This window comes from Thamnophis elegans, chromosome Z (assembly GCF_009769535.1).
Source record: "Thamnophis elegans isolate rThaEle1 chromosome Z, rThaEle1.pri, whole genome shotgun sequence".
NCBI classification, from domain to species: domain Eukaryota; kingdom Metazoa; phylum Chordata; class Lepidosauria; order Squamata; family Colubridae; genus Thamnophis; species Thamnophis elegans.
Window position 1 is genome coordinate 126,968,316 of NC_045558.1, and position 24,992 is coordinate 126,993,307.

Sequence of the window (24,992 nt, forward strand, 5' to 3'; positions counted from 1 at the left end):
TGAGCCAATGCTGGATTAAGCCATATAGACAGGTGCCATATAGAATTTTTTATGCTCATAGTAGGGGCATATATTCCAAGTTTAGGATTATGAATGAAAATACCACAATAAAACAGGTAATTATTTGTCTTTTTAAAACCAAAATATACTCTATAATCATTCTGTATTGTTTTTGGTTACAGGACATAACGGGTTTGTGAGTTGTTTGATATATGAGTTGATCTTGATTCTTGAATACTAGTGCTTGCTCAGTTATTGTTTCATATACGGCACACCTCTGTAGCATCTGAAAAAAACCAGTGCTTTTCAAATATTATAATTAAACTTCGAAGTAACCGTTTTTTCAAAGTATCATACATCTACATGATGCAGATAAATATTGGAACAATCCATTTTTTTGTGGTCATTAGGAAAGATATGGTAGAACTTTAACATTTCTGGCAATTTGTAGAAAAACGGCAACTGATTGCTAAATGGAGATATATATAGAGATATATAAAAAAAATATAATAGATACCTTTCACCCTGGCTTCGCTGATAATGGATAAGAGCCTGTGGCCTAATGGCTAAGGAGTCTGCCTAGTATGTAATATAGCCCAGGTTCAAATCCCAGTAAGGGTATGGCTAGCTGATGAGAGCCAATTAGCTTGAAATAGATCTATACTAGTCTCCCTTTATTTAACACAAATATAACAAAGGCAACAGTAAAAATATTGGGTTTCTGTCGTGATGGACTCTTGTGACGAGCCGATTGACAGATGATGGAAGCAGTTAGCTTCCTCCCATAATTGGGGCTTACCAGGGGTTGTAAAAATCTAATAGATACCTTTCACCCTGGCTTCGCTGATAACGGATAAGAGCCTGTGGCCTAATGGCTAAGGAGTCTGCCTAGTATGTAATATAGCCCAGGTTCAAATCCCAGTAAGGGTATGGCTAGCTGATGAGAGCTAAATAGCTTGAAATAGATCTATACTAGTCTCCCTTTATTTATTTATCAGCACAATAAAAACACACACACACACACACACACACACACACACACACACATATATATATATATATATATATTCATGAATATGTTTCTCTTTCAAGCTAATGCAATAGGCATCTGAGATAATAACAATAATGTAGCTTTATATGATAGTGATTCTTACATACAATTACAGATGGAGTTGACCAATGGAACAGCAGTCCGGGAATTCATTTTGCTGGGATTTGGACTGGATCAGAAGAAACAATTCCTGCTGTTTGCTTTCTTGATTGTCCTTTATGTGCTCACTTTGGTTGAAAATAGCACAATCATCACTGTGGTCCTTATAGATAATCAGTTAAGCCAAGTCCCCATGTATATTCTGCTAAGCAATTTTTCTTGGCTTGAGATTTGCTACGTGACTACCAGTGTTCCCCTCCTGCTGTACAATCTGGCAACCCAAAACCATGTCATCTCCTTCCATGCCTGCTTCTTCCAATTTTATACCTTCTTCTCACTTGGCAACACCGAATTTTTCTTCCTCTCAGCCATGGCTTTAGATCGCTACTTAGCTATCTGCCACCCCTTGCGTTACCCCACTATTATGTCCCCAAACTTCTGCTATAGACTGGTAGCTGGATGTTGGTTGGTGGGCTTTCTAGGATATCTTCTCCCAGTTGTTTTGATTTCCAAATTGTCTTTTTGTGGAGATAACAGCATTGACCACTTTGTCTGTGACCCTGGGCCAATTCTTTCCTTAGCTTGTCCTCCTCTTGGGAAGGCTCCCCTCATCATGCAAATTAGCATGCAAATTCTGTTTTTGGTCAATGTCTTCTTTGTGGTATTCTCCTATGGTAACGTGATCAACACTTTGATGGAATCCTTCAGCAAAAGTCGGTGCGGGAAAGGCTTCTCTACCATCTCCATGCATCTCCTAGTGGTGACACTTTTCTGCGGTACTGTAGGGGCAATGTATGTAATTCCACATGGTGAAAGCCACCCAAACATTAGTAAGGTGATCGCAATATTTTATGCTGCTGTCACACCATTTCTCAACCCCTTGATCTACTGCCTGAGGAATGACAAAGTGAAAGAGGCACTGGGCAAGCTGATCAGAAGAATGGGGGTAAGATTTCTGCTGAAAAAGGTCACAATGGAAAAGACATAAACCTGACTGGAGAAAATCCAAATTCTTTTTAATTGGCAAATCCTTAAAGGTAAAAGTTACCCCACACATGCGTGATAGTCATTTCAGCCTCTACGGGTGGTGCTCATATCTGTTTCTACATCAAAGAGCCAGCAGTGTCCAAACACCTCTTCAGGGTCATGTGGCCAGCATGATGATATACTGAAGGTGCACAGAGCACTATTAGCTTTCCACTCAAATGGTTCCTATTTTTCTACTTGCATCTTTACGTGCTTTCGAACTGCTAGATTGGCAGAAGCTGAGAGAAATAACAGGAGCTCCCTCGGTTACACAGCACTAGGGATTCGACCTGCTGAACTGCCGACCTTTCTGATCGACAAGCTCAGCATCTTAGCCACTAAGCCACCAAGTCCCTTGGCAAATCCTACTCCCTTCTAATTCTATCACTAATCCTAACCCTAGTTGGGCAATGAAATATCTGCAGGCAAACAATCAAGCTCAGAGAATGCAAAGAATCTCATAGTTCAACCCTGGAATTTAAAAAAAAATCATTTCTATTGGTCTTCTCTCTAAACCTTGAAAAAAAAAAGAGAGGATAAACAGATGAAACAATGCCCATAACTACTATAATGATAAGAAAAGTGTGCAAGATCATACGTTTAGATGTAGGATGCAGTTATATTCATTGCAAATCAATTGTCTGTTGTGGGTTTTGTTGTTGTTTTTTCCCCCGATATAGTTCATTACATAGCACCAGGTCTCATGAATTATAGACAAAGCCTTTACTGATCAGTTCTGGTCTGCTTATACTTTTACTTTGCATTTCTAGTTCATAAAATCCCATTTCCATTAAACCCATTAAGTAATCATTACAAGGAAGTGATGGGTGATAAATTTCAGGATATTTGCTATCCTCGTTTTGCAATCTTTTACTGGAAAATTTGCAAATAGGTTCCAGTGTGATTTCTAACCAAAATTTCTCATGAACAGAGTTCATGGATGAACAATCAAACTGTATTCTGCAGAATAATATTGAAACAAATGACAATCTCATTATATTCGCCTGAATACATAGTGGAGAGTGAAGAATAGTTAATAAAGTAGATTTTTTTTCCGGGGGAAAAGAAAAAAAGATGATTGGGGGACTGGAAGCTAAAACATACAAAGAGCTGCAGGAACTGGGTACGTCTAGTTTAATAAAAAGAAGGAATAGGGGAGACATAATAGCAGTGTTCCAATATCTCAGGGGTTGCCACACAGAAGAGGGAGTCAAACTATTCTCCAAAGCACCTGAAGGCAGGGCAAGAAGCAATGGGTGGAATCCAAGGAGAGAAGCAACTTAGAAGTGAGGAGAAATTTCCTGACAGTGAGAACAATTAAATCAGTGGAACAGCTTGCCTCCAGAAGTTGTGAATGCCCCAACACTGCAAGTCTTTAAGAAGATGTTGGATAGCCATTTGTCTGGAATAATATAGGGCTGAAATGGTGAACCTATGAATGCCTGAAGTGGCAAGCGAAGCCATGTCACCTGGCATGCATGGCATTGCCTGTTCCTCTTCTGGGTTTCTGGCATGCATGTACATGCGACGATCAGCTGGCCTTGGTGCATGCAGCAGTGCTGAACACTGGAAGAGCTGGTCTTTCATTTTCCAGCGAGAGCATGTGCACCGGCCAGCTGATTGACACATGTGCATGCACTGCAGTAACTGGAAGTCTTGCTGGCAGGGGCACATGCGCACACCAGAAATCTAAAGTTTATTTTCTGCCACCTGCGTCCCCCTGGGTAAACTCCTCTTTCTGGTTGCAGCCCAGATGGGTGCCCATGAAGTACTCCCCTTTCAACACTCAGTTCGCCATCACTGATATAGGGTCTCCTGCTTGAGCAAAGAGTAGAACAATGGCCCTTTTGGTTGGGGCCACAGACCAGTTTCATAGAGAGAGGTTTTTCCACGGACTGGAGGGAGCATGGTCTCATGCGTTGCCTACCTCCCGTGGCTAGAACTTCGCTTGTTTGCATGGCCTGGTTTCTGGCATGCTACATGTTCCACAGACCATGGGTTGGAGACCCCAGCACGAGAAGACCTCCAAGGCCCCTTGCAATTCTGCTATTAAAACTTTCTTAGATATTTTCTTCGGAAGGTATTTTTGAGGAAATATTGGTATAGATAGAATTCTTTCTCCTGAGATATGTTATTTAATTGCAAATTGGCCTTGTATATTCCCAAGTTCCATTTCCAGATAATGATAATGGTCAACTGGGAGAATATTTCTACAATATTTGAGCTCTTACTTATTATACATAAATAGTGAGCCTTTCTACTATCAATCTCACCACATGATTTATTCTGCATCAGTCTTCTAGACATGTACCAATTATATACAGCAACCAACTTTTCTGATGAGCTTACCATTATAGGGACCAATATTTTTACTCTGCTAAGGTATGAAACTTGAAATTCTATTTATGAAAACTGTTGGGTAGGAAGAATACATAAATGAACTGTAGGGGATGATACTTCCACATAAAACTTCAAAGTCTATCCAGTGTAATTTTGGCACATTCCCATCATAAGTCAAGAGGTAAACAGATTTTCACAGCTTTCCCATTTATTTTATTAACCCAAGGCATCACACACACCCCTAGCTACCCAGTTTGTTATTGTAATTAATTGAACATGCAAAAAAGAATGAAGGTTATCAAATAATACTAAAAGAAAGAAAGAAATAAAAAAAGAAAGAAAGAAAGAATAGTGTATCTTGTTCTGCCGCTATGAAGCACCATGATATTGTTGTATTGTTCAATGAACATGAATATCTAACCTTATTATTTTAATTGTCATTGGTATGAGGAATAATATTCAGTTCAGTTTATGATATACAAAATAATTACATCACGACCCAAGGTGCAGTTGTAATATGGGTGACTAGATGAATCTTTTGAAGCTCAAATGTTTTGGCCACCAAATGAGAAGAGGGGATTCACTGGAGAAGACTCTGACATTGGGAAAGGCAGAAAGCAAAGGGGAAGGGGATGGCAGAGGATGAGATGGGTAGATAGCATCGTCACACAGTGGGAGTGAGTTTGGACAGACTCAGGAGACAGTAGAGAGCAGGGGACCTAATGAGCTGCTGTCCATGTGGTTGGGAAGAAATGATCCTAACACAGCAACTGAACAACACATATACATTTTTTTATGCAATGGTGATTTTATTTTATAATTCCAGATGGGGTTGGCGAATGGGACTGCGGCCCAGGAATTCATTTTGCTGGGATTTGGAATGGATCAGCAAAAACGCTTCTTGCTGCTTCTTTTCTTGATTGCCCTTTATGTTCTAACACTGGTTGAAAACAGCACCATTATAACCCTGGTCTGTCGAGATAGCCATCTGGGCCAGGTCCCCATGTACATCCTTCTGAGAAACTTTTCCTGGCTGGAGATGTGCTATGTGACCACCACGATTCCCCGCATGCTTTTTGACCTTGCGACCCATAACCAGGTTATCTCTTCCCATGCTTGCTTCCTCCAGTTCTATCTCTTGTTCTCTCTTGGCACCACTGAATTCTTCTTCCTTTCAGCCATGGCTTTGGATCGATACTTAGCCATCTGCCACCCATTGCACTACCAGACCATCATGTCCCCACATTCCTGTTGCATTCTGGTAACCGCATGTTGGCTCCTTGGTTTCCTGGGATACATCACACCTGTTGCTTTGATCTCCAAGTTGTCCTTCTGTGGACCCAACATTATTGACCATTTTTTGTGTGACCTCATTCCGCTGCTATCCATGGCTTGTCCTCCACTTGGAAATGTAACTTTGATTTGCCAAATTATTGTGCACCTTCTGTTTTTAAGCAATGTAATATTTGTCATGCTATCCTATGGCATTGTGATTTACACTTTGATGAAATCCTCCAGTAAAGGGAATTGCAGGAAGGGCTTCAACACTATATCTATGCATCTCTTGGTGGTGACCCTTTTCTACAGCACGGTAGGAGCAATGTATGTCATTCCAGTTGGAGAAAGTTATTTAAAGGTTAATAAGATAATAACACTCTTCTATGCTGCCATTATACCTTTTCTCAACCCCTTGATCTACTGTCTGAGGAATGATCAAGTGAAGGAGGCTCTGCATAAATTATTGGCAGAAATATCAGGGTGGGTTATGACAACTTTCACAATGTAAAAAAGAGTTTTGTACCTGGTGGTACAAAATCCGAATTATATTTATTTTTCTGCATACGTGAGAGATGATGTAGCCCTGAATTCATACAATTTCCCTCCCTATTTCTCCTCAACTCTGCCTCACAGAAAAAAAAACAATGCAAAATCCTAGATTTTTCTTGACCAGTTACTTCCAAAGAGTTGACTTACTACTTAGCTAATGGGTGACTCTAAAGATTGACTCTGAAGAAATTATTCCACTCTAATATGCAACTCATTTTGAAGTAGTCCAATATTTTATTTTAGAAGAAAAAGAGAGTCTAGACCAAACTTATTTTAACATGAATTAAATGGGGAACATCTACATCAGGGGTGGGCTGCTGAGGATTCGCAGGGGTCCAGGCAAATCTCTAGCTAAGATTCTGTACAGTTTGGACAACCCCCAAATCCCACTCCTGGCTGACCCCAGTTGCCAAATGCACAAAATGCAATCACATGACTATAGGGAAGGTAGCCATCGGAACTTTGAATCCTGCTCATAAGTAGTCCCAGGGAGGTCATAATTTTGAACATTTGCCAAGTAACCAGTTGTAAGTCAAGGAATACCTGTATAGTCAAAAGGGTTTTTTCTTGTCCATTTTAATATGTCTATGCAAAGTACATTGTACATCCTGATCGGAAATTCATTTGAGGATCTATGGGGAGTTGAGATTTGTACTAAGCATAAAAATTGCATTAGATAAAAGAATTACAATTAATTAGTTCGATTAACTATGATGTTTATTAAGGGTAAAGGTTCTCCTTGCACATATGAGCTAGTTATTCCTAACTCTAAGGGGTGGTGTTCATCTCCACTTCAAAACCGAAGAGCCAGCGCTGTCCGAAGATGTCTCCATGGTCATGTGGCTGGCATGACTCAACACCGAAGGTGCATGGAAGGCTGTTACCTTCCCGTCAAAGGTGGTGCCTATTTTTCTACTTGCATTTTTACATGCTTTCAAACTGCTAGGTTGGCAGAAGCTGGGATAAGTAACGGGAACTCATTCTGTTATACGGCACCAGGGATTCGAACCGCCGAACAGCTGACCTTTCTGATCGACAAGCTCAGTGTCTTAATCACTGAGCCACCATGTCCCTTATGTTCTTCATTAGCCAAGGGAAAAAAAGAGAATATAGTGAATACTATACCATCAATGGATGAAGAATGCCAAGGCAGCAATGTCCATAATTACTACAATGACAAGAAAACTATTAATTTGTCATAGATGTTGAATGTTTAATGTACTAGGGGAAAACTATTGCCTGATGTTGACTTTGCATGGATTTTTTGCACTGTACATTTTATTATATTGTAGTTCTGATTATTATTCAATATCCAGAATTAATAAAATAGATTTGTTTTACTGGGGAGGAAAACAACTTTCTTAAGTATTTTCTTTAAAAAAATATGTTTGTGGAAATTTGATATAAGTAGAATTTTCCCTCCCATGATACACTATTTCACTACAAACTTGCCTTGTTCCTGAAAAGTGTATTCCCCAGTTGCATTGCCAGTTAATGATAAAACTCAGTTGTGAGAATGTTTGTACAACTTTTGAGCTCTTACTAATTACATAATGATGGTGACTCTTTCGATTTCTAATCTCACAATATGACCTATTCCTCCATTAGTCTTCTGGACAAGCACCTATGATGTGCAGCAACCCATTTTTTCGGATGTGCTTTCTGCTTTAGAGACGAATCTTTTTACTCCGCTAAGGTATGAAAATAGAAATTATATTTTTGAGAACAGCTGGGCAGGAAGCAAAGAGAAATGACCGCTCCTCTTGAATCTTTAAAGTTTATCCAAAGTAATTTTATCACATTCCATCAAAGATCAAGAGATGGAGAGATTGGCATAGAATTCCCATTTATTGCATTTAATAACAGGAAGTCAATACCTTGCTACAATTTGTGATATTAACCTGTGGACGGAAGGAAGGAAGGAAGGAAGGAAGGAAGGAAGGAAGGAAGGAAGGAAGGAAGGAAGGAAAGATATTAAACTACATTTCATGCTACTGAAATAAATAAACCATGTGAAGTTTTTTTTGCAGTTTTTTTTTTCAGAACAGATATAAATAATCCTGATTAAATTCAGTGGGACTAATACCTAGAAAAGTGCATTTGTGATTGTAGACAAGTAACATTAAAAAGGTTAAGGAATGCTTTTTAGGGAGATGGGATAATCATTGCTATAGCTGAACTCAAGATTTTATTTTGCAGCATGCATTAGTTATATGGTATCACGATTCTACTGCATTTATATGCAAGTTTTCCAATTGTTCTGCTGTCAAAAGAAAAAAAAATCAAAGATAACAAAGGATAATGGCCCTTATCAATATTAGAGTTTACTTATTGAACTGATTACATGATAGAAACAGTTATGGGATATTATCCCAAGAGCTGCAAATTATAATAATATAAGCAATATCTAAAGTTCAGCAAGTTGGTTTATTACATTTTTCTTACTTTTTTTCTCCTCTCTCCTGGAATTTTTAAAATATTTATACTAATAGGTCTATACTTCTGTATGCACTTTTCTTTGAATATTTGTTCACCAATAATTCTCCTACATCTTTTGATACATTTTTTCCACTAATAAGCAGTTTTGTACAGACTTTTCAGAGATTATATTTTTCAATGATGGCTAAATTCATGTAGAGATACTTTCCAGTATCCTATACAGACATCAAGGACCAAAGTATGTTATTCAATGAACATTGAAAGTCTTGAGTATCTATTATTTCAGATGTCATTAGTCACAAGGCATAATGTTTTGTCAGATTTTTGATATGTAGAATAGTTACCTTGTGCTTTGTGAACTTATATGATTCCAGATGGAGTTGGCAAATGGGACTGCGGCCCAGGGGTTCATTTTGCTGGGATTTGGAATGGATCAGCAAAAACGCTTCTTGCTGTTTCTTTTCTTGATTGCCCTTTATGTTCTAACACTGGTTGAAAACAGCACCATTATAACCCTGGTCTGTCGAGATAGCCATCTGGGCCAGGTCCCCATGTATATTCTTCTGAAAAACTTTTCCTGGCTGGAGATGTGCTACGTGACCACCACGATTCCCTGCATGCTTTTTGACCTTACGACCCATAACCAGGTCATCTCTTTCCATGCTTGCTTCCTCCAGTTCTATCTCTTGTTCTCTCTTGGCACCACTGAATTCTTCTTCCTTTCAGCCATGGCTTTGGATCGATACTTAGCCATCTGCCACCCATTACACTACCAGACCATCATGTCCCCACATTCCTGTTACATTCTGGTAACCGCATGTTGGCTCCTTGGTTTCCTGGGATACATCACACCTGTTGCTTTGATCTCCAAGTTGTCCTTCTGTGGACCCAACATTATTGACCATTTTTTGTGTGACCTCATTCCGCTGCTCTCTGTGGCTTGTCCTCCACTTGGAAATGCTCCTTTGATTTGCCAGATTATTGTGCACCTTCTGTTTTTAAGCAATGTAATATTTGTCATGCTATCCTATGGCATTGTGATTTACACTTTGATGAAATCCTCCAGTAAAGGGAATTGCAGGAAGGGCTTCAACACTATATCTATGCATCTCTTGGTGGTGACCCTTTTCTACAGCACGGTAGGAGCAATGTATGTCATTCCAGTTGGAGAAAGTTATTTAAAGATCAATAAGACCATAACACTCTTCTATGCTGCCATTATACCTTTTCTCAACCCCTTGATCTACTGTCTGAGGAATGATCAAGTGAAGGAGGCTCTGCGTAAATTATTGGCAGAAATATCAGAGTCAATAATGTCAACTATCACAATATAGATGATGTTGGTAGTTTATTTTCCTGTTTGATGGTGACCATGGCACATTTTTCCAGTCCAGGGGTGGGTTTCTCGCCCCGTTCCAACCGGTTCGGTTGGAACGGGGCCGGCGGCGTCCTCGTGCACGTGTGCAGTGCATGCATGTGTACTAGCATCTGTGCGATGCTCCAGCTGCTCCTGGAGGATCGCGCAGGCGCTGTATGCGTCCTGCGCATTCGTGGAAGCGCAGAACTCATCAAAACCGGGTAAGGAGCGCGGGCGGGCAGGTGGGCCCTTCGCCGTTCCCAGAAGTTACTTACTTCCGGGTTCGCCGACCAAGCAGTTCGCAGGGACCGCCGCGAACTGGTTGAAATCCACCCCTGGTCCAGTCCAAGTTCTACTGCAGTATCTTCCCTGCATATACAGATAGTTCAATCAGAATGGAAATGGAAGGTCCCAATGTATGTAAGTAGAAAAAGTGTATACCTTTATGTATATGCTGCAGCCCTGAATGTATACAATTCTCTCCCTATTTCTCATCAACATTGACTCACACAAAAATCAACAAAAATCCAATATTTTTCTTGAGCAGTTGGTTGCCAGGAAATGACTGCAAAGTATTACTTGGCTAATGGTTGGCTCTGAAGATAGAATCTAAATGAGTCACTTTACTCTAGTTTCTACGCTTCCTACCTCAAGGTGATTTAGTATGAGAATAATTTGATTTGAAAAGGAAAATTGGTCAAGACCAATTATTTTTTTCCAGCAAGAGTTAAATGGGGGGACCATTTGTCTACAATGAAAATTAATCTTTGCCAGTATTATTACTCTTTGCTAGAAACAAGGAGGAATTTCCTGACAGTTAGAACAATCAGTTAGTGGAACAGTTTGCCTTCAGAGGTTGTGGGTATTCCAGCACTGGAAGTTTTAAGAGAAGATTGCATAGCCATTCGTGCAGAATAGTATAGGGTCGTGATGGAGACCCTGTGGCAAAAGTGCCAGAAGGGACATGCAGAGCCATCTCTCTAGGCACATAAGCCATCACCCATTGCTCTTCCAAGTTCCAGCACACTGACCAACTGGTCTTCACACATGCAGGAGCAATGGGAGCTGGAAAAACAGTTGCCCAGCATGCATGCACATGATTTCCCAGATTCTGGAACACGCATGCGTGCTGGTCACCCGTTGTTCCAGTTTCTGGCATGCATGTGCGTATGGAGACCAGTTAGCCAATGTGCATGAACATCTTCCTAGTGCTTGCATAGACACTGGGCCAGCTGCTCTTCTGGTTTCTGGCACACACACACATGTGGGTGCATGTGCTTGCTCCTATTTCAGCACTCAATGCTGAAAAGGTTTGGCAACACTGTTCTAGATGGATGATTTTCCATAATTAAAGATGGAGTTTCTACGTTTAACATCTTAACTATTGCAGTGATGTCCCAATATCTTTTGAAAAGTCAAAACATGTAGTCAGCATAACATTTTTTGTTTTATACATTATGTATCAACTTTGCAAATCAAGACTGTTGGAAGGTCTGTGGTGGCAGAATGGTTAGAATGAAGTACTGTACTGCAGGCTAACTCACTGCTCACTCCCGGAGTTCGATCCTCAGCCTTCCATCCTTCTGAGGTCAGTAAAATGAGGATCTAGATTGTTGAGGGCAACATGCTGACTTTATAAACAATTTAGTGGGGGCTGTAAAGCACTATGAAGCGGTATATAAGTCTGTGCTATTGCTGTTTCTATTGCTGTCATCACTTCAATTAAAAGGATATTCTAAGAAGAAAATGCATGGAATCATGACTCATATATCAAATGCCATTGGAATCAATGCCAGTTCCATGACATGAGTTCAATAAATAAATGCTAATTATAATTAATTTCCACTAGACTTGTGTTTAGCTATATCTGTGTGCAGGTGTTTTTATGGGTCTGCTGTTTTAATAACAACCACTGCATTGAGGATGTGGTGACTCAGTGGCTAAGACACTGAGCTTGTTAATCAGAAAGCTCAGCAGTTTGGCGGTTTGAATCCATAGCGCCACGTAACAGAGTGAGCTTCCGTTACTTGTCCCAGCTTCTGCCGACCTAGCAGCAGTCGAAAGCATGTAAAAATGCAAGTAGAAAAATAGGAACCACCTTTGGCAAGAAGGTAACAGCATTCCATGTTCCTTTGGCATTTAATCATGCCAGCTATGTGACCATGAAGACGTATCCGGACAGTGCTGACTCTTCAGCTTTGAAACTGAGTTGAGCACCACCCCCTAGAGTCGCGAATGACAAGCACTTATGTGTGAGGGGAACCTTTACCTTTAATTACAACCACTGTCATCCGTGGTGAGAAACACTAAATATTGAAGTTCTGACATGTTAAGAATAATATAAAGATTCCCCTTATTGTAAAGGATAGCGCATACAAGCAAAAATGAAAAACAGAACATCTCAAATATTGAAATAATACAAGAAAAATATAAACCATCATCATTGTCATCATCAAGTTCTGAAAGTTTTAAGCTGCTTTCCTAAATGCAAAGAGGATGGGAGCCAATGGTGCATGTAGGTTAGCATATAACACATGTTGAGCCATCAATGAGAAAAGAGAACCTCACTGCGCATGGGTACAACAAGATTCAGAACCACTCTGAATAAATAGGGCTATCCGGTGGCTTCTGCCCTTTTGCAATTTTGTTGACATTCAGACAACAACACATATGTGTACCTGCCCTTTGTGTCCCGATCAATGCACATTTGAGGACCTCATGGCAGTGTGACAGAACACAATTAATGTTGCTAAGTCTGGGCAAGACCTGTTTAACTTGTACGTATTTTAATCTTGTATTTTATATTTTAAATTCTGTGTTATATCATGTGCCTTATTTTAGTTGTGATGCATCTGACACGAATAAACCAACAAGCCAATGAGAAAGCTTTTTTTTTTCTGGTCTAAACCACTTTCCCTTTTCTTTAGCATCTTTCACGGATTCTCTCGATATTCATCTGAATATGTAAAATCATGTCTGGGAAGGCTGTTCCTTATTTGTGAACATATGTGTCTTGGTGAGCAACGTCTCACAAGATAAATTACCAATAGCCAATTTCATATTTAAACCACATTGTTTTCAATGTTCTAAGGACATTCTTACAATAAAAGCCTGGTGGGAAGAAGTAAAATGGAAGCTCCCTTGATTTGAACCTGACTTCTCACAGTTTCAGGGATGAGTTTTGTTGGCAACAGCATAGAAGAAATCAGAACATAAAATACAAGCTGGGTGGACCCAACCTTGTAGATGACCTTCACTCTGTCAAGGACCTTGGAGTACTCCTATTTAATGATCTAAGTACCAGAGCCCAATGTAATAACATTGCCAAAAAGAGTTGTTAATCTAATCTTGCGTAGCTTCTTCTCTGGTAATATAGTACACGACTGCAGAAAATATGACTTCAGTAACAGAGTGGTCAATGCCTGGAATGCATTACCTGACTCTGTGGTTTCTTCCCCAAACCCCCCAAACTTTAACCTTAGACTGTCCACTGTTGACCTCACCCCATTCATAAGAGGTCCGTAAGGGGCGTGAGTAAGCGCACTAAAGTGCCTATCATTCCTGTCCTAATGTTTCTTTTTATTTGTATTTATTTCATGTATCCAAAATCATGTTTATACATATGTTGTCTAATACATGCTTGACAAAATAAAAATAAAATAAAATAAATAAATATACCATTACTTCTTTTCGCATTTTTTTTTAAAATTCACAATCTAGCCTTCATTCTGGGATTTCTAGATTGGGATTTTATAATTGGCTGCTATCTGGCTATAAAACTGGTTTAACATTCATTAACTTCTTGAGATTATCCAAGGATGTCTAGAAGTAGCAAACCACTTCTGAAAAATTTTGCCAAGACATTTGCAGGGACTAGTCCAAGGAGTCATCAGGAGTTCAAAACAGACTCTCAATGGTGTCTCCCCCTAAAAAAAAAAAAGTCTTGTGGTTCTTCAAGGTCACTATGATTTCTGATACCTGCAGATACACGTCCTTGCAATTTTCTCAGAAGTGCTTTGTCATTTCATTTTCCTAGGGATGAGGAAGTGGGATTGGCCCAAAGTCACTCAGTGGGTTTTGTGTCTAAGGCAGGCCTATAATTCATTCATTGTCTCTACTCTAGTGTCTTTAACCTCTACACCAAACTGGTTAAAAGTATCAACACTTGTTCCTACAACTCCCCAAAGACAGGGCCAAACAAATATGGGCACAATGATTGTGCAAATGGGATGACCTCCATGTTAGTCTGGAACAACTGGAAAACTGAGAACAAGAAGTGGACATATTTTCCCATCGCTCCTATTGTTGTCAAAAGTAAGTACTTTAAAGATTATAGCCCAAGAGATTACCTAGTTGTCTTTTAGACTCATCTCCAAGATCAATTATTTATTTTGGCAACTGTTTCTAACTGGGGGCATGACTTGTCACTTACTCCCTTAAGTTACAATGAAGAGCTGGTATCCCAAAGGCTTTGATAAAGAGTAAATTACTTTCTTTGTTAATGCAAGAACTATGATCAATATTGCAAGCTCAAAAGAAGGGTGACTAATTAACTTGTTCCTTTTCTCTGAAGAAGAATTTATGCTTTTTTTACTCTTTAGGCAAATGGTCGGAGCTTGATGACTGAGAATCTCCATAGATGATGAGATATATGGTTCTTAATCCTTTTTAGCTTTGTAATAGAACTTGTGAGATAGTTCAGATTATCACAGGCTCAAAAATCACCCAGGCAGAATTTTGTAGCTTTTCATATTTTGATCTGTGTTCCTTTCTGACTTACATTGTACTTCATATTTTCTCCCTCCTTCGCTTTTGTCCCTTCACCGTCCTCTAGATAGGAGTGAAAAGATTTCAGGTCTAGGATTTACTCTGGAGTATTTCTACCAAACATCCATTCAAGTAGTTGCTAAACTGTTTGTGCTCAGATCAAGAATTTACTTTCAGTTCAAGAACTGAGTAGAGACATCCATTCTTGATTCTTTCTTCCTATCCCCATTCTTCTTTCTATCAATAGTTTCAGTTATGATATTTTGTTGTTAGGTCAAACAATGAGGCCTGAGGAATATCGGCTGATCTGCATATCATTGAAATAGATAGTATATTATGATAGCACTGCTAAACATCATCTTTGCTATGAGGAGATCTAGATCCATATTTGTTCTACCTCTACTTTTAAGTGATACAAGGTGTTGGGTTTTACTTTAGATACTATTCTTCACTTGCCTTTCTTCCCATAGTTTGCATTTATTTATTTATTTATTTATTTATTTATTTATTTATTTATTTATTTATTTATTTATTTATTTATTTATTTATTTATTTATTTATTTGATTTATAGGCTGCCCAATCCCGGAGGACTCCGGGCGGCATGTCATCGTAGAGAGATCTGCATGTATTTAAGTCTATATTCTCTTTAATTAAAATACTTCTCTTAGAATAACTGAGTTGAAAGGGACCTTGGAGGTCTTTTACTCTAACTCCCTGTTTAGGCAGGAAACCTTACACCACTTCAGACAAATGGTTAACCAACCTCTTCTTAAAAACTTCCAGTGTTGGGGCATTCACAACTTCTGGAGGCAAGCTGTTCCACTGATTAATTGTTCTAACTGTCAGGCAATTTATCCTTAGTTCTAAGTTGCTTCTCTCCTTGATTAGTTTCCACCCATTGCTTCTTGTTCTACCCTCAGGTGCTTTGGAGAATAGCTTGACTCCCTCTTCTTTGTGTCAGCCCTTTAGATATTGGAACACTGCTATCATATCTCCCCTAGTCCTTCTTTTCACTAAACTAGACATACCCAGTTCCTGAAACTGTTTTTCGTGTTTTAGCCTCCAGTCTCCTAATCATCTTTGTTGCTCTTCTCTGCACTCTTTCTAGAGTCTCCGCGTCTTTTTTTACATCATGGTGACACCTTTTCTAATGTTTTACAATATCATTTTAATAGGTCAACAGTTCAAGGAATTGGAATAATCTTCTGGAGAAAGACTGATGTTGGCCAACAATCAAGGTATCATACACTTCACCAAAGCAAATCTGGTACTTGAGAGCAAGAAGTATAATGCCTTCTTGATATTTCTAAATAAGTCTCTAATTTGGAGATATTGGCTGGAAAAATGGGCTGGGGGAATGTTTCAGACCCTGATGCAGTTAGATTCTTTTTAGAATCTGGTCTTGGGATAATGTTTATCTTATTGCTTGTTGGAATGCCAAAAATCTTGCTCTTAAATCACCCTCAAGGATAAGCTGAATAAATTTGTAGGCTGCTAAAACTCTGTGTAAAACATAATACTCTTTACTTCTTGTGATGAAACAAAAGGAAGATATCATTGGGTTTAGGGAGGGAAAAATTATATTCCAATTCTTGTTTCATTTATCTTCTAAAGGTTAAAAATGTTGTCCTGCTTTTCAAGGCTACTCATGGATGTAGGCTATAGCACTTCAGCGGGAGAGCCAGAGTGCATGTTTTCAGAGGTTTCAGTGATAAGGCAGAATGTTCGCTCCTATTTATCCATACATAGAGCTGAGACTTCACAGTTTTGTTCAGGAAATAGTGCAATACGTATATCTACAGGAAGAATAGTCCTTCTAATGTAATTGACAGAACAAACATATGCATGATATTCAGCAGTTAAGTCTCATAAACCAGTGGGGATTACTCTTGGTTAAGTGAATAGAAACACAGCGCAGCAACAAAGTTTGTATTGCTGAATAAGGGATGTGTTAAGGGCAGAGACTTGGCAGTAACATCATTTATGCAATTCTATAATCTTCTACCTCTGTCATTATCTGTCTGTCTATCTGTTCATCTATTTTATCTATTATCTATCATCTAAATCTATCTAATATCTAATTATCTCTCCCCCTCTCTCTCATCTAGCATCTATCTATCTATCTATCTATCTATCTATCTATCTATCTATCTATCTATCTATCTATCTATCTATCTATCTATCTATCATCTATCTATCTATCTTCTATCTAATATCTAATTCTCTCTCTCTCTTATCTACTATCTATCTATCTATCTATCTATCTATCTATCTATCTATCTATCTATCTATCTATCTATCTATCTATCATCTATCTATCTATCTTCTATCTAATATCTAATTCTCTCTCTCTCTTATCTACTATCTATCTATCTATCTATCTATCTATCTATCTATCTATCTATCTATCTATCATCTAATAATCTATCTACCTGTCATCTTTATCTTCTCTCTCTCCCTCTCTCATTTGTCATCTCCTTTATAAATCACATTTTTTCTTAGATTTCAAAATATTTCTAACATTTATTTATACATTCATTGCATGCTTATCTCATCTCTATTTTTTTAAAACTCAAGATGGTGCATTACTTAATGCTCCTGCTTTATATTTATTTCACAACAACCCTATGAATTAGGTTGGGATGAGGGACTGACCAAAATCACACAACTGGCTTTCACACCTAAGAGTGGAAGAGAACTCAGGGTCTCTTGGTTTGTAGCCCAACATCTTAGCCACTACATCAAAATGGATTTCCACACAAAAAATAAGGAAGGACAAATGTCAGAAACAACATCACGCCATGCATTAAAAAACTCTGCTCCTTTTCTCTATGAGTTGTAATGTTTTCCACATATCTCAACTTTTGTATTTTGTATTTCTATTTATTAGTTTGTCAGACACGTACAAGATAGCAGGTATAAGTATAAACATGGATACGAACAAAGAAAATGAGTAGAAATAAATGGGGACAGTAGAACAGGGATGGCAGGCACACTGGTGTGCTTATGCACACGCCCTTTATGGACCTCTTAGGAATGGGGTGAGTTCCATGGTAGACAGTTTAAGGTTAAAGCTGTGGGGGTTTGAGGATGAAACAATGGAGTCAAGGAGAGCATTCCAGGCATTGTTCCTGAAGTCGTATTTTCTGCAATTAAGTTTGGAACGGTTTATTTTGAGTTTGTATCAATTGTTTGCCCATGTATTATTGAGGTTGAAGCTGAAGAAGTTGTTGACAGGTAAGACATTGTAACAGAAAATTTTGTGTACTGTGCTTAGATCATACCCCAGGTGGCGCAGTTCCAGATTGTCCCAAACCCAAAATTTCAAGCCTGGTGACATAGGGAAGTTTATTGTGACTTTCCCACTTTATGTCCATCTTCAATGGCCAGATAGATGATGGAATTATGGATGGAGTGGCACAGTGAAAGTGGGGTAACACCATGATAGTGTCATGATAACCGAACTCAGTTTTACAATCAGTGATCAAGAGAAAAGAAAGAAAGACGCTGATGATTAGCCATCATTTTACAGATTGTGATTTGCAGATGGGATGATGCACGGTTTGTATAGTTCCATTGAGTTTCTAATCTGACAATCACCATGGGAATGGAGCTTATTTAATATCTACAAGAACTAAAATGAAATATTTTGTTTGTAAATATCATTGGTCGTCTCCTTTATAAATTACATTTTTTTTTGAGAGCTCAAAATATTTCTAACATTTATTTTTAAATTCATTGCATGTTTATCCCACCTTTATTTTTGGTTAAACTCAAGATGGTACATTACTTAAACCCCCGCTTTCTATTTATTCCAACCCTAAGAATTAGGTTGGGATGAGGAAGAGGGACCAAAAGTCACCCAACTGGCTTTCATGCCTAGGAGAGGGAGAGAACTCATGGTCTCAAGAATGGAACTTGTAAAGAAGCATTTCATTCCTAGTTTCTGTTGATGAGTCCCCAAACTCACAACAATGTCAATTTATCTTCTTCTAGGTCTACTTGCAGCCCTCAATGATTCTACTGTCACAGAGTTTATCTTCTTGGGTCATTCCAATTCTCGGCCAATCCAGCTTCTTCTCTTTGTGTTAGTCTTGGCTGCTTATACAATATGCCTCATTGGCAACCTCCTCATTGTAGTGACAGTGCATGGAGAGCCCCACCTCTCTCAGTCACCCATGTACTTCTTCTTGGCCAACCTGTCTGTCTTTGACATCACCTTGGGCTCACTGGCTACACCCAAGCTTTTAACAGATTTAGCGAGCTGCAACAGGACCATCAGCTTCATGGGTTGTATGATCCAGATCTTCTTTATCCACTTAATTGGGGGCTCTGAGATGCTCCTTGTAACCCTCATGGCTTACGATCGTTACATGGCCATCTGCCACCCTTTGACCTACATGGCCAGTATGAACCGTCCACGTTGCATCAGACTTCTTGCCTCCTGTTGGGCTGGAGGCCTCATTCACACCACCATCCAGATGTTTTTGCTTCTCCAGCTCCCATTCTGTGGGCCAAACACTCTGGACAATTTTCATTGTGACCTCCCACAGGTGATCAAGCTGGCTTGTGTAGACACTTACATCACTGAGCTGCTGGTTGTGGCCAATAGTGGCCTTCTTTCCCTTGTGTGCTTCCTTGCCTTGCTTGCTTCCTACAGTGTCATTGTCACCAACCTTCGAGGCCATTTCAGAGAGAGTGGAGGCAAAGCCCTGGCCACCTGTAGCTCCCACCTCATTGTGGTCTTCATCAGCTTTGTGCCCTGCATCTTTGTCTATTTAGTGCCTTTCTCCAGGTCTCATACGGACAAGGTGGCATCTGTCTTCTACACCTTAATCGTACCTTCCGTCAACCCAATCATATACACTCTGAGGAACCGAGACATGAGCAATGCAATGAAGAAATTAAAGAAGAGGTGCCCTTTCTTACAATCTTCTGGGAAAATAGAACATGTATGAGTTGTTTTGCTCCACACAGCTGTGAAACAAATTCTATTTGGTTATTTATTTCCCACCTCTGGTTCCCATCCATGTAGGTGACAGTTTTACTTGGTCTTCAAGTCAGTACTGCATTCATGTCCAACATATCCAGGGGTGGCAGACAACATATTGATACCTTCAGCGGTGGGATTCACTTACCTTCCTTACTGGTTCACAGATGTGAGGTGCACACATCACGTCTGCGCATGTGCAGCGCTCATGCATTACATTGGGGGGTGGGGGTGGGCAGAGCCTCCCACAGCCGCCACTACCGGTTCATCCAAGTTGGAGAGAATTGGCTGAATACACCCCTGGATATGTTGGACAAAGAGGTTTAATGAGTAGAGCACATCCATAGCCACTACAATGGCCATTGTACCATGAAAACTGGAGATGTAGAAAATGCACCGTTAACATGGGGAAATGTTATACATATAACTGTTCTGATCCCCCTTGTCCTACACCAAAGCATGTCGAGACAAAGATACTGCAAGGATTTATTGACACACAGAAAGGACCTTGGCAGCAAGCCAGCACAGTCCAGGCCTTGGCAGCAATCTAGCACAGTCTAAGCCTTGGCAGCAATCCTGCATAGACTAACCTTGGCAGCAATCCAGCCTGCCAAGCTAGCCCCAAGAGTTCTTCAGCTCAAGTGAATATGTTGACTCCTGCAAAAGGGCGTGTACACAATCATTCCTTTTATAGTCTTGAGAGGAGCCTAATTACCACCAGCTGAGTGCAATTATCTCCTGTAACTGCACAACTGTTCCTTATGCCTATTAGCTGTTCGGTGCCGGGCATCCAGGAACAACTCCCTCAGCTCCTCCCCACTGCTCCAATGCATGATGTCACGATCACACTCCCTTGTCTCCTCCCCACTAGTCCAAGGCTCAGGCGCCTCCTGGTGGCCAACCAGCCTTTCTGTGCCCTGCTCAGAGTCAGAACCCTGTCCAGGATCCTCCACATCCTCCAGAGCCGACTCATAGGGCCCCTCGCTGTCAGAGTCTGGTGGCAGCTCCAACGGCTCCTGCTGGGCCACAACATACAACTATTTTCATCATTCCCTTCTAGACAGGTTGAAAGTTTTCCTCTGTTATTGAGTTTTCTCCTCTATTGAATCCCTTTATTTCTTAACTGGAAAAAAGAATACACTGACAAAGTTTGGTAAATGGAATGATCTTTATTATTTGTATTGATGTAAGGATCCACACAGACGAAGTTCAATATTAATTCAGCTCCATGTAGGAATTTTAATTAAAACACAACTGACAAATGGCAATCGCATCCCTACTTGGATTGTGGGCCTCCCAGAGTCATCTACTCGGATGAACGGTTATAGAAATAAAACAAACAAACAAATACTTGTAGATATAGAGTGAAGGAGAGTTCAGCATCTTTTTTTTGGGGGGGGGAAATGCCCTTTTTACCTACTGTTTTGACCGTAAAAAAATCTTATATTTCTGTCTTGATTTTTTAAAAAATAAAACTTATCGGGTTTAGATCTCAGCTTTGCTTGTAGTAAAAGGAGCGATATTAAGAATATGGAGATTGGCAAAAAAAAATCAATATATTGAAATATTGAATATTTAAGGAAAGATTGTAATTCAACAAAATATGTGTATTACTACTAAAAATCTATAAGATTGTTAATTGTGTTGAATATGAAGGGTATTGTTTTACTTGTACTAAAATGTAACTCTGGGTCCACACTTTTTACACAACAATGTGTTTGTAGAAAAATTTAAAAAAAGTCTTAAAAAAGAATGTAACATATCTTTTAAACACACCTATTGGAATCAGATTTTGCACTTGAGTCAGAAACACCAAGGCGCTTCTGGATTGGAAGGATTAGCTGGTGACATCACCATTGCCCTGCGTGAGGTGTGTGTGTGTGTGTGTGCGTCCTTTCATGTCCCCAGCAGAAACTTGGTGAGTGAAGGACCAGAGCTCAACCCCTCCCCATGGCAACTCTCAGGTCTCAAATGTGGGCTTTCCAACCACCTGCCCGGCATCCCAACTATTCGAGCCACTGTGCTCCTTGTTGAATCAAGATATTCCTTAGTGCCATGGTAGGTCAGGGACAGAGGTGAAATCCAGCAAGTTCTGACAGGTTCTGGAGAACTGGTAGTGGAAATTTTGAGTAGTTCAGAGAACTGGCAATATTACGTCTGGCTGACTGATTTTGCAGTATCCTTCCCCTGTCATGCCCACCAAGCCACTCCCACCAAGCCACACCTTTCCCACTGAGCCACGCCCACAGAACCGGTAGTAAAAAAAATTGAATTTCACCACTGGTCAGGGATGTCAAACTGGATTTCTTTGAGGGCCAGGTCAGCGTGGTAGTTCTCTGCAGACCAGAGGGGTGGAGGTAGGGGACAGATGCCTCCTGCGACACCCTGCTGGTCAAAACAGGGTATGGGTGATCTGCACGCAGCCCCCCGTGCCTCATTTTCACCCTCCATGGCCTCCTGCAGCACCCTGCCAGCTGTTTTCGGGCTCTTTTGGGCTGTTTTTGGCCAGCAAAGCGCTCCAGGAGACAATGGAGGGTGAAAATGAGGCACAGGGCCCCCTGCACACAGTTCATTTTAGCTGCCAGAGGCACTGTAGGCTAGCCCTTTGATATTTCCAGGCTGGCCCAATGGGCCGGATTTAAGCATCCCATGGGCCAGATCTAGCCTTGAGTTTGACACCCCTGTGGTAGATTGTCGAAACAGCCCACCTTTAAGAGCCTCACAGCTGGACTGCAATTTTATTAGATACTCACCAAACATGTGGGAAAGCTGGAAAGCTAGTTGGAGCAGAAGGTTGATGGGGAATGACTCCCCTAAACTCACCCCAATGTGTCTCCCATTCATAGCCACAGAGCATGAATGGATGGGAAGGTCGCAAGTAGTGGCCATATGACCCCAGGATGCTTCAACCAAGCTTCCCAAATACATGCTGGTTTCTAAGCGCCTGAACACAGGCAATTCTTTTAGAAGAAATGGGCTTTTAAGAGCACAAATCATTTACCATATTTTTCAGAACATAAGACCTTTTTTCCTCAAAAAATAGGGTGAAAATCTGGGTGCGTCTTATACACTGAATACGCAGGATTTTTGCCTCCTGAAACCCCACCTCCTCACCAAAATGCATAGCTTATAGGAGGCTTTCAGAGAGCTCCTGGGGACTGGGGAGGGCAGAAATGAGCAAAAATTGGCTGTTTTTTGTTCAAATCCCCCCCAGCCCCCAGGAGCACTCTATAAGCTACCTAATGCCCTTTATTTGACAAAAGGGGCCCGTTTTCATGAAAACAAGCCATTTTTGGGAGGTTTGCAGAATGCAAAATCTTTTTTTTTTAAATGCCTCTTAAACCTTGACGCATCTTATGCTCCGAAAAATACGGTACTTTCCACAATAAAATTCAATATAGAAGCCAAGTTCCCTTAATAACTGTGTTACTAAATAACTAAAGTGATTGACTATGGAGATTCTCAGTCATCCTGGTCATGGTTGTCCCAAAGGTGCTTTTTCAAGAGGCAACTAAACTTTCTAGTTTTCTTTGAAGACATTTCACTTCTCATCCAAGAAGGTTCTTCAGCTCTGGCTGGATCCATTCCCCACCATCCAGTCAGAGCTGAAGAAGCTTCTTGGATGAGAGGCTAAATGTCCAGTTGCCTCTTGAAAAAGCACCTTCGGGATAACTGTAGCAATTCACTTCCTAACTGTGGCAAGAAAGGTCATAAAATGGGGGGGGGAAACTCACTTAACAAATTTCTTGCTTAGCAACAGAACCTTTGGGCTCACTTATGGTCCTAAGTCAAGGAACACCCATAGTAACACTATGTCAATCTTCTACAAAAAAAACAAAGGAAGCTCAGTGCTTGAGTTGTAATTATCACCATCATTTATTTGTTCATCCATTCAAACAAATTCCATAGTTACCCAAGTCAACCAAGTGACTCTGGGCAGCTTACAATTCTATCATCATCATCATCATCATCATCATCATCATCATCATCATCATCATCCATTTTTTTCCTCAGACTGGAGACCATAAAAATGACTTCTCATAAAGGATTCATAAAAGTATCTCCTTGCGCAGAATCCTAAATTGCAATCCTAAATTGCATCAACAGAGGGATACAATCAAGATCAAGGGAGATACTAAGACCATTCTATAAAACCTTAGTAAGTACACCTAGAATACTCCATCCAGTTTTGGTCCTCACACTAGAAAAATATGTTGAATTCTGGAAAGAGTGCAGAGAAGAGCAAGCAAGATGATTAGGGGACTGGAGGCTAAAACATAGGATGAACGGTTACAGGAACTGGGTATGTCTAGTCCAGTGGAGAGACGGACCAGGGGAGAAATGAAAGTAGTATTCCAATCTTTGAGGGACTATCACAGAGAGGAGGGGGGCAAACTATTTTCTGAAGGCCAGAGAAGGAATAATTGATGGAAATTGGTCAAGGAGGGATTCAACCTGGAAATAAGGAGACATTTTCTGGCAATGAGAACAACCAATGGAACAGAAGTTGCCTTCGGAAGTTGTGGGAGCTTCATCACTTGAGGCTTTCAAGAAGAGATTGGACTGCCATTTGTCAGAAATGGTGTAAGGTCTTCTGCTTGGGCTGTGTATGTGTGTGTGTCTGTCTGTCTGTCTGTGTCTGTCTGTGTGTGTTGGACTAGAAGACCTAAAAAGTGCCTTCCAACTCTGCTAATCCGTTAAAGATCCAACTATCCTAGTCAACTTCAACCATATGCCCTTTGACTTCTGCAATTATCTCCCCTGACTCATAAGGCTCATAAGCCCATTGTCCCAGAGGCCTAATAATGGGTCACTGAAATGCTTCATTTGTATTGATTGATGCCCTGGAGGAAGAAAAAGGAGGTGCCCCTCCTTTGTCAGACGGTATGCTTCATATTCCACTCCTGGAAAAAGAAAAAGACAATCACGGTTTAGAGTTACCTTCATTCCAGCTTGGAGAAGCCACTAAGTGACTGGAATGAGCAGGTACTGTGGATCTCTGTCTCTTGGCTCTAGAAGAAGAGTAAGTGGGGAAGGGGGAAACGAGGAGCAACGTTCAAAGGAAAGACACAACATCCAGGTTGAGAGCTTTTGA

The 24,992-nt window shown here is 40.2% G+C and overlaps 4 protein-coding genes across 4 annotated transcripts; all 4 read left to right on the forward strand.

The window, feature by feature from the left end:
* Positions 1-1,166: 1,166 nt before the first annotated feature.
* On the forward strand, positions 1,167-2,138 carry LOC116521685 (olfactory receptor 11G2-like). Its single transcript, XM_032236345.1, has one exon. It carries the CDS (start codon positions 1,167-1,169, stop codon positions 2,136-2,138), a length of 972 nt encoding a protein of 323 aa, XP_032092236.1.
* Positions 2,139-5,342: 3,204 nt separating this feature from the next.
* LOC116521686 (olfactory receptor 11H6-like) lies at positions 5,343-6,302 on the forward strand. The gene has a single exon (XM_032236346.1). The coding sequence runs from the start codon at positions 5,343-5,345 to the stop codon at positions 6,300-6,302; it is 960 nt and encodes a 319-aa protein (XP_032092237.1).
* Positions 6,303-9,156: 2,854 nt separating this feature from the next.
* On the forward strand, positions 9,157-10,116 carry LOC116521687 (olfactory receptor 11G2-like). Its single transcript, XM_032236347.1, has one exon. The coding sequence runs from the start codon at positions 9,157-9,159 to the stop codon at positions 10,114-10,116; it is 960 nt and encodes a 319-aa protein (XP_032092238.1).
* Positions 10,117-12,301: 2,185 nt separating this feature from the next.
* On the forward strand, positions 12,302-19,865 carry LOC116521688 (olfactory receptor 4Q3-like). Its single transcript, XM_032236348.1, has 3 exons — positions 12,302-12,309; positions 14,263-14,453; positions 18,904-19,865. The coding sequence occupies exons 1-3, from the start codon at positions 12,302-12,304 to the stop codon at positions 19,863-19,865; spliced, it is 1,161 nt and encodes a 386-aa protein (XP_032092239.1).
* Positions 19,866-24,992: the final 5,127 nt, after the last annotated feature.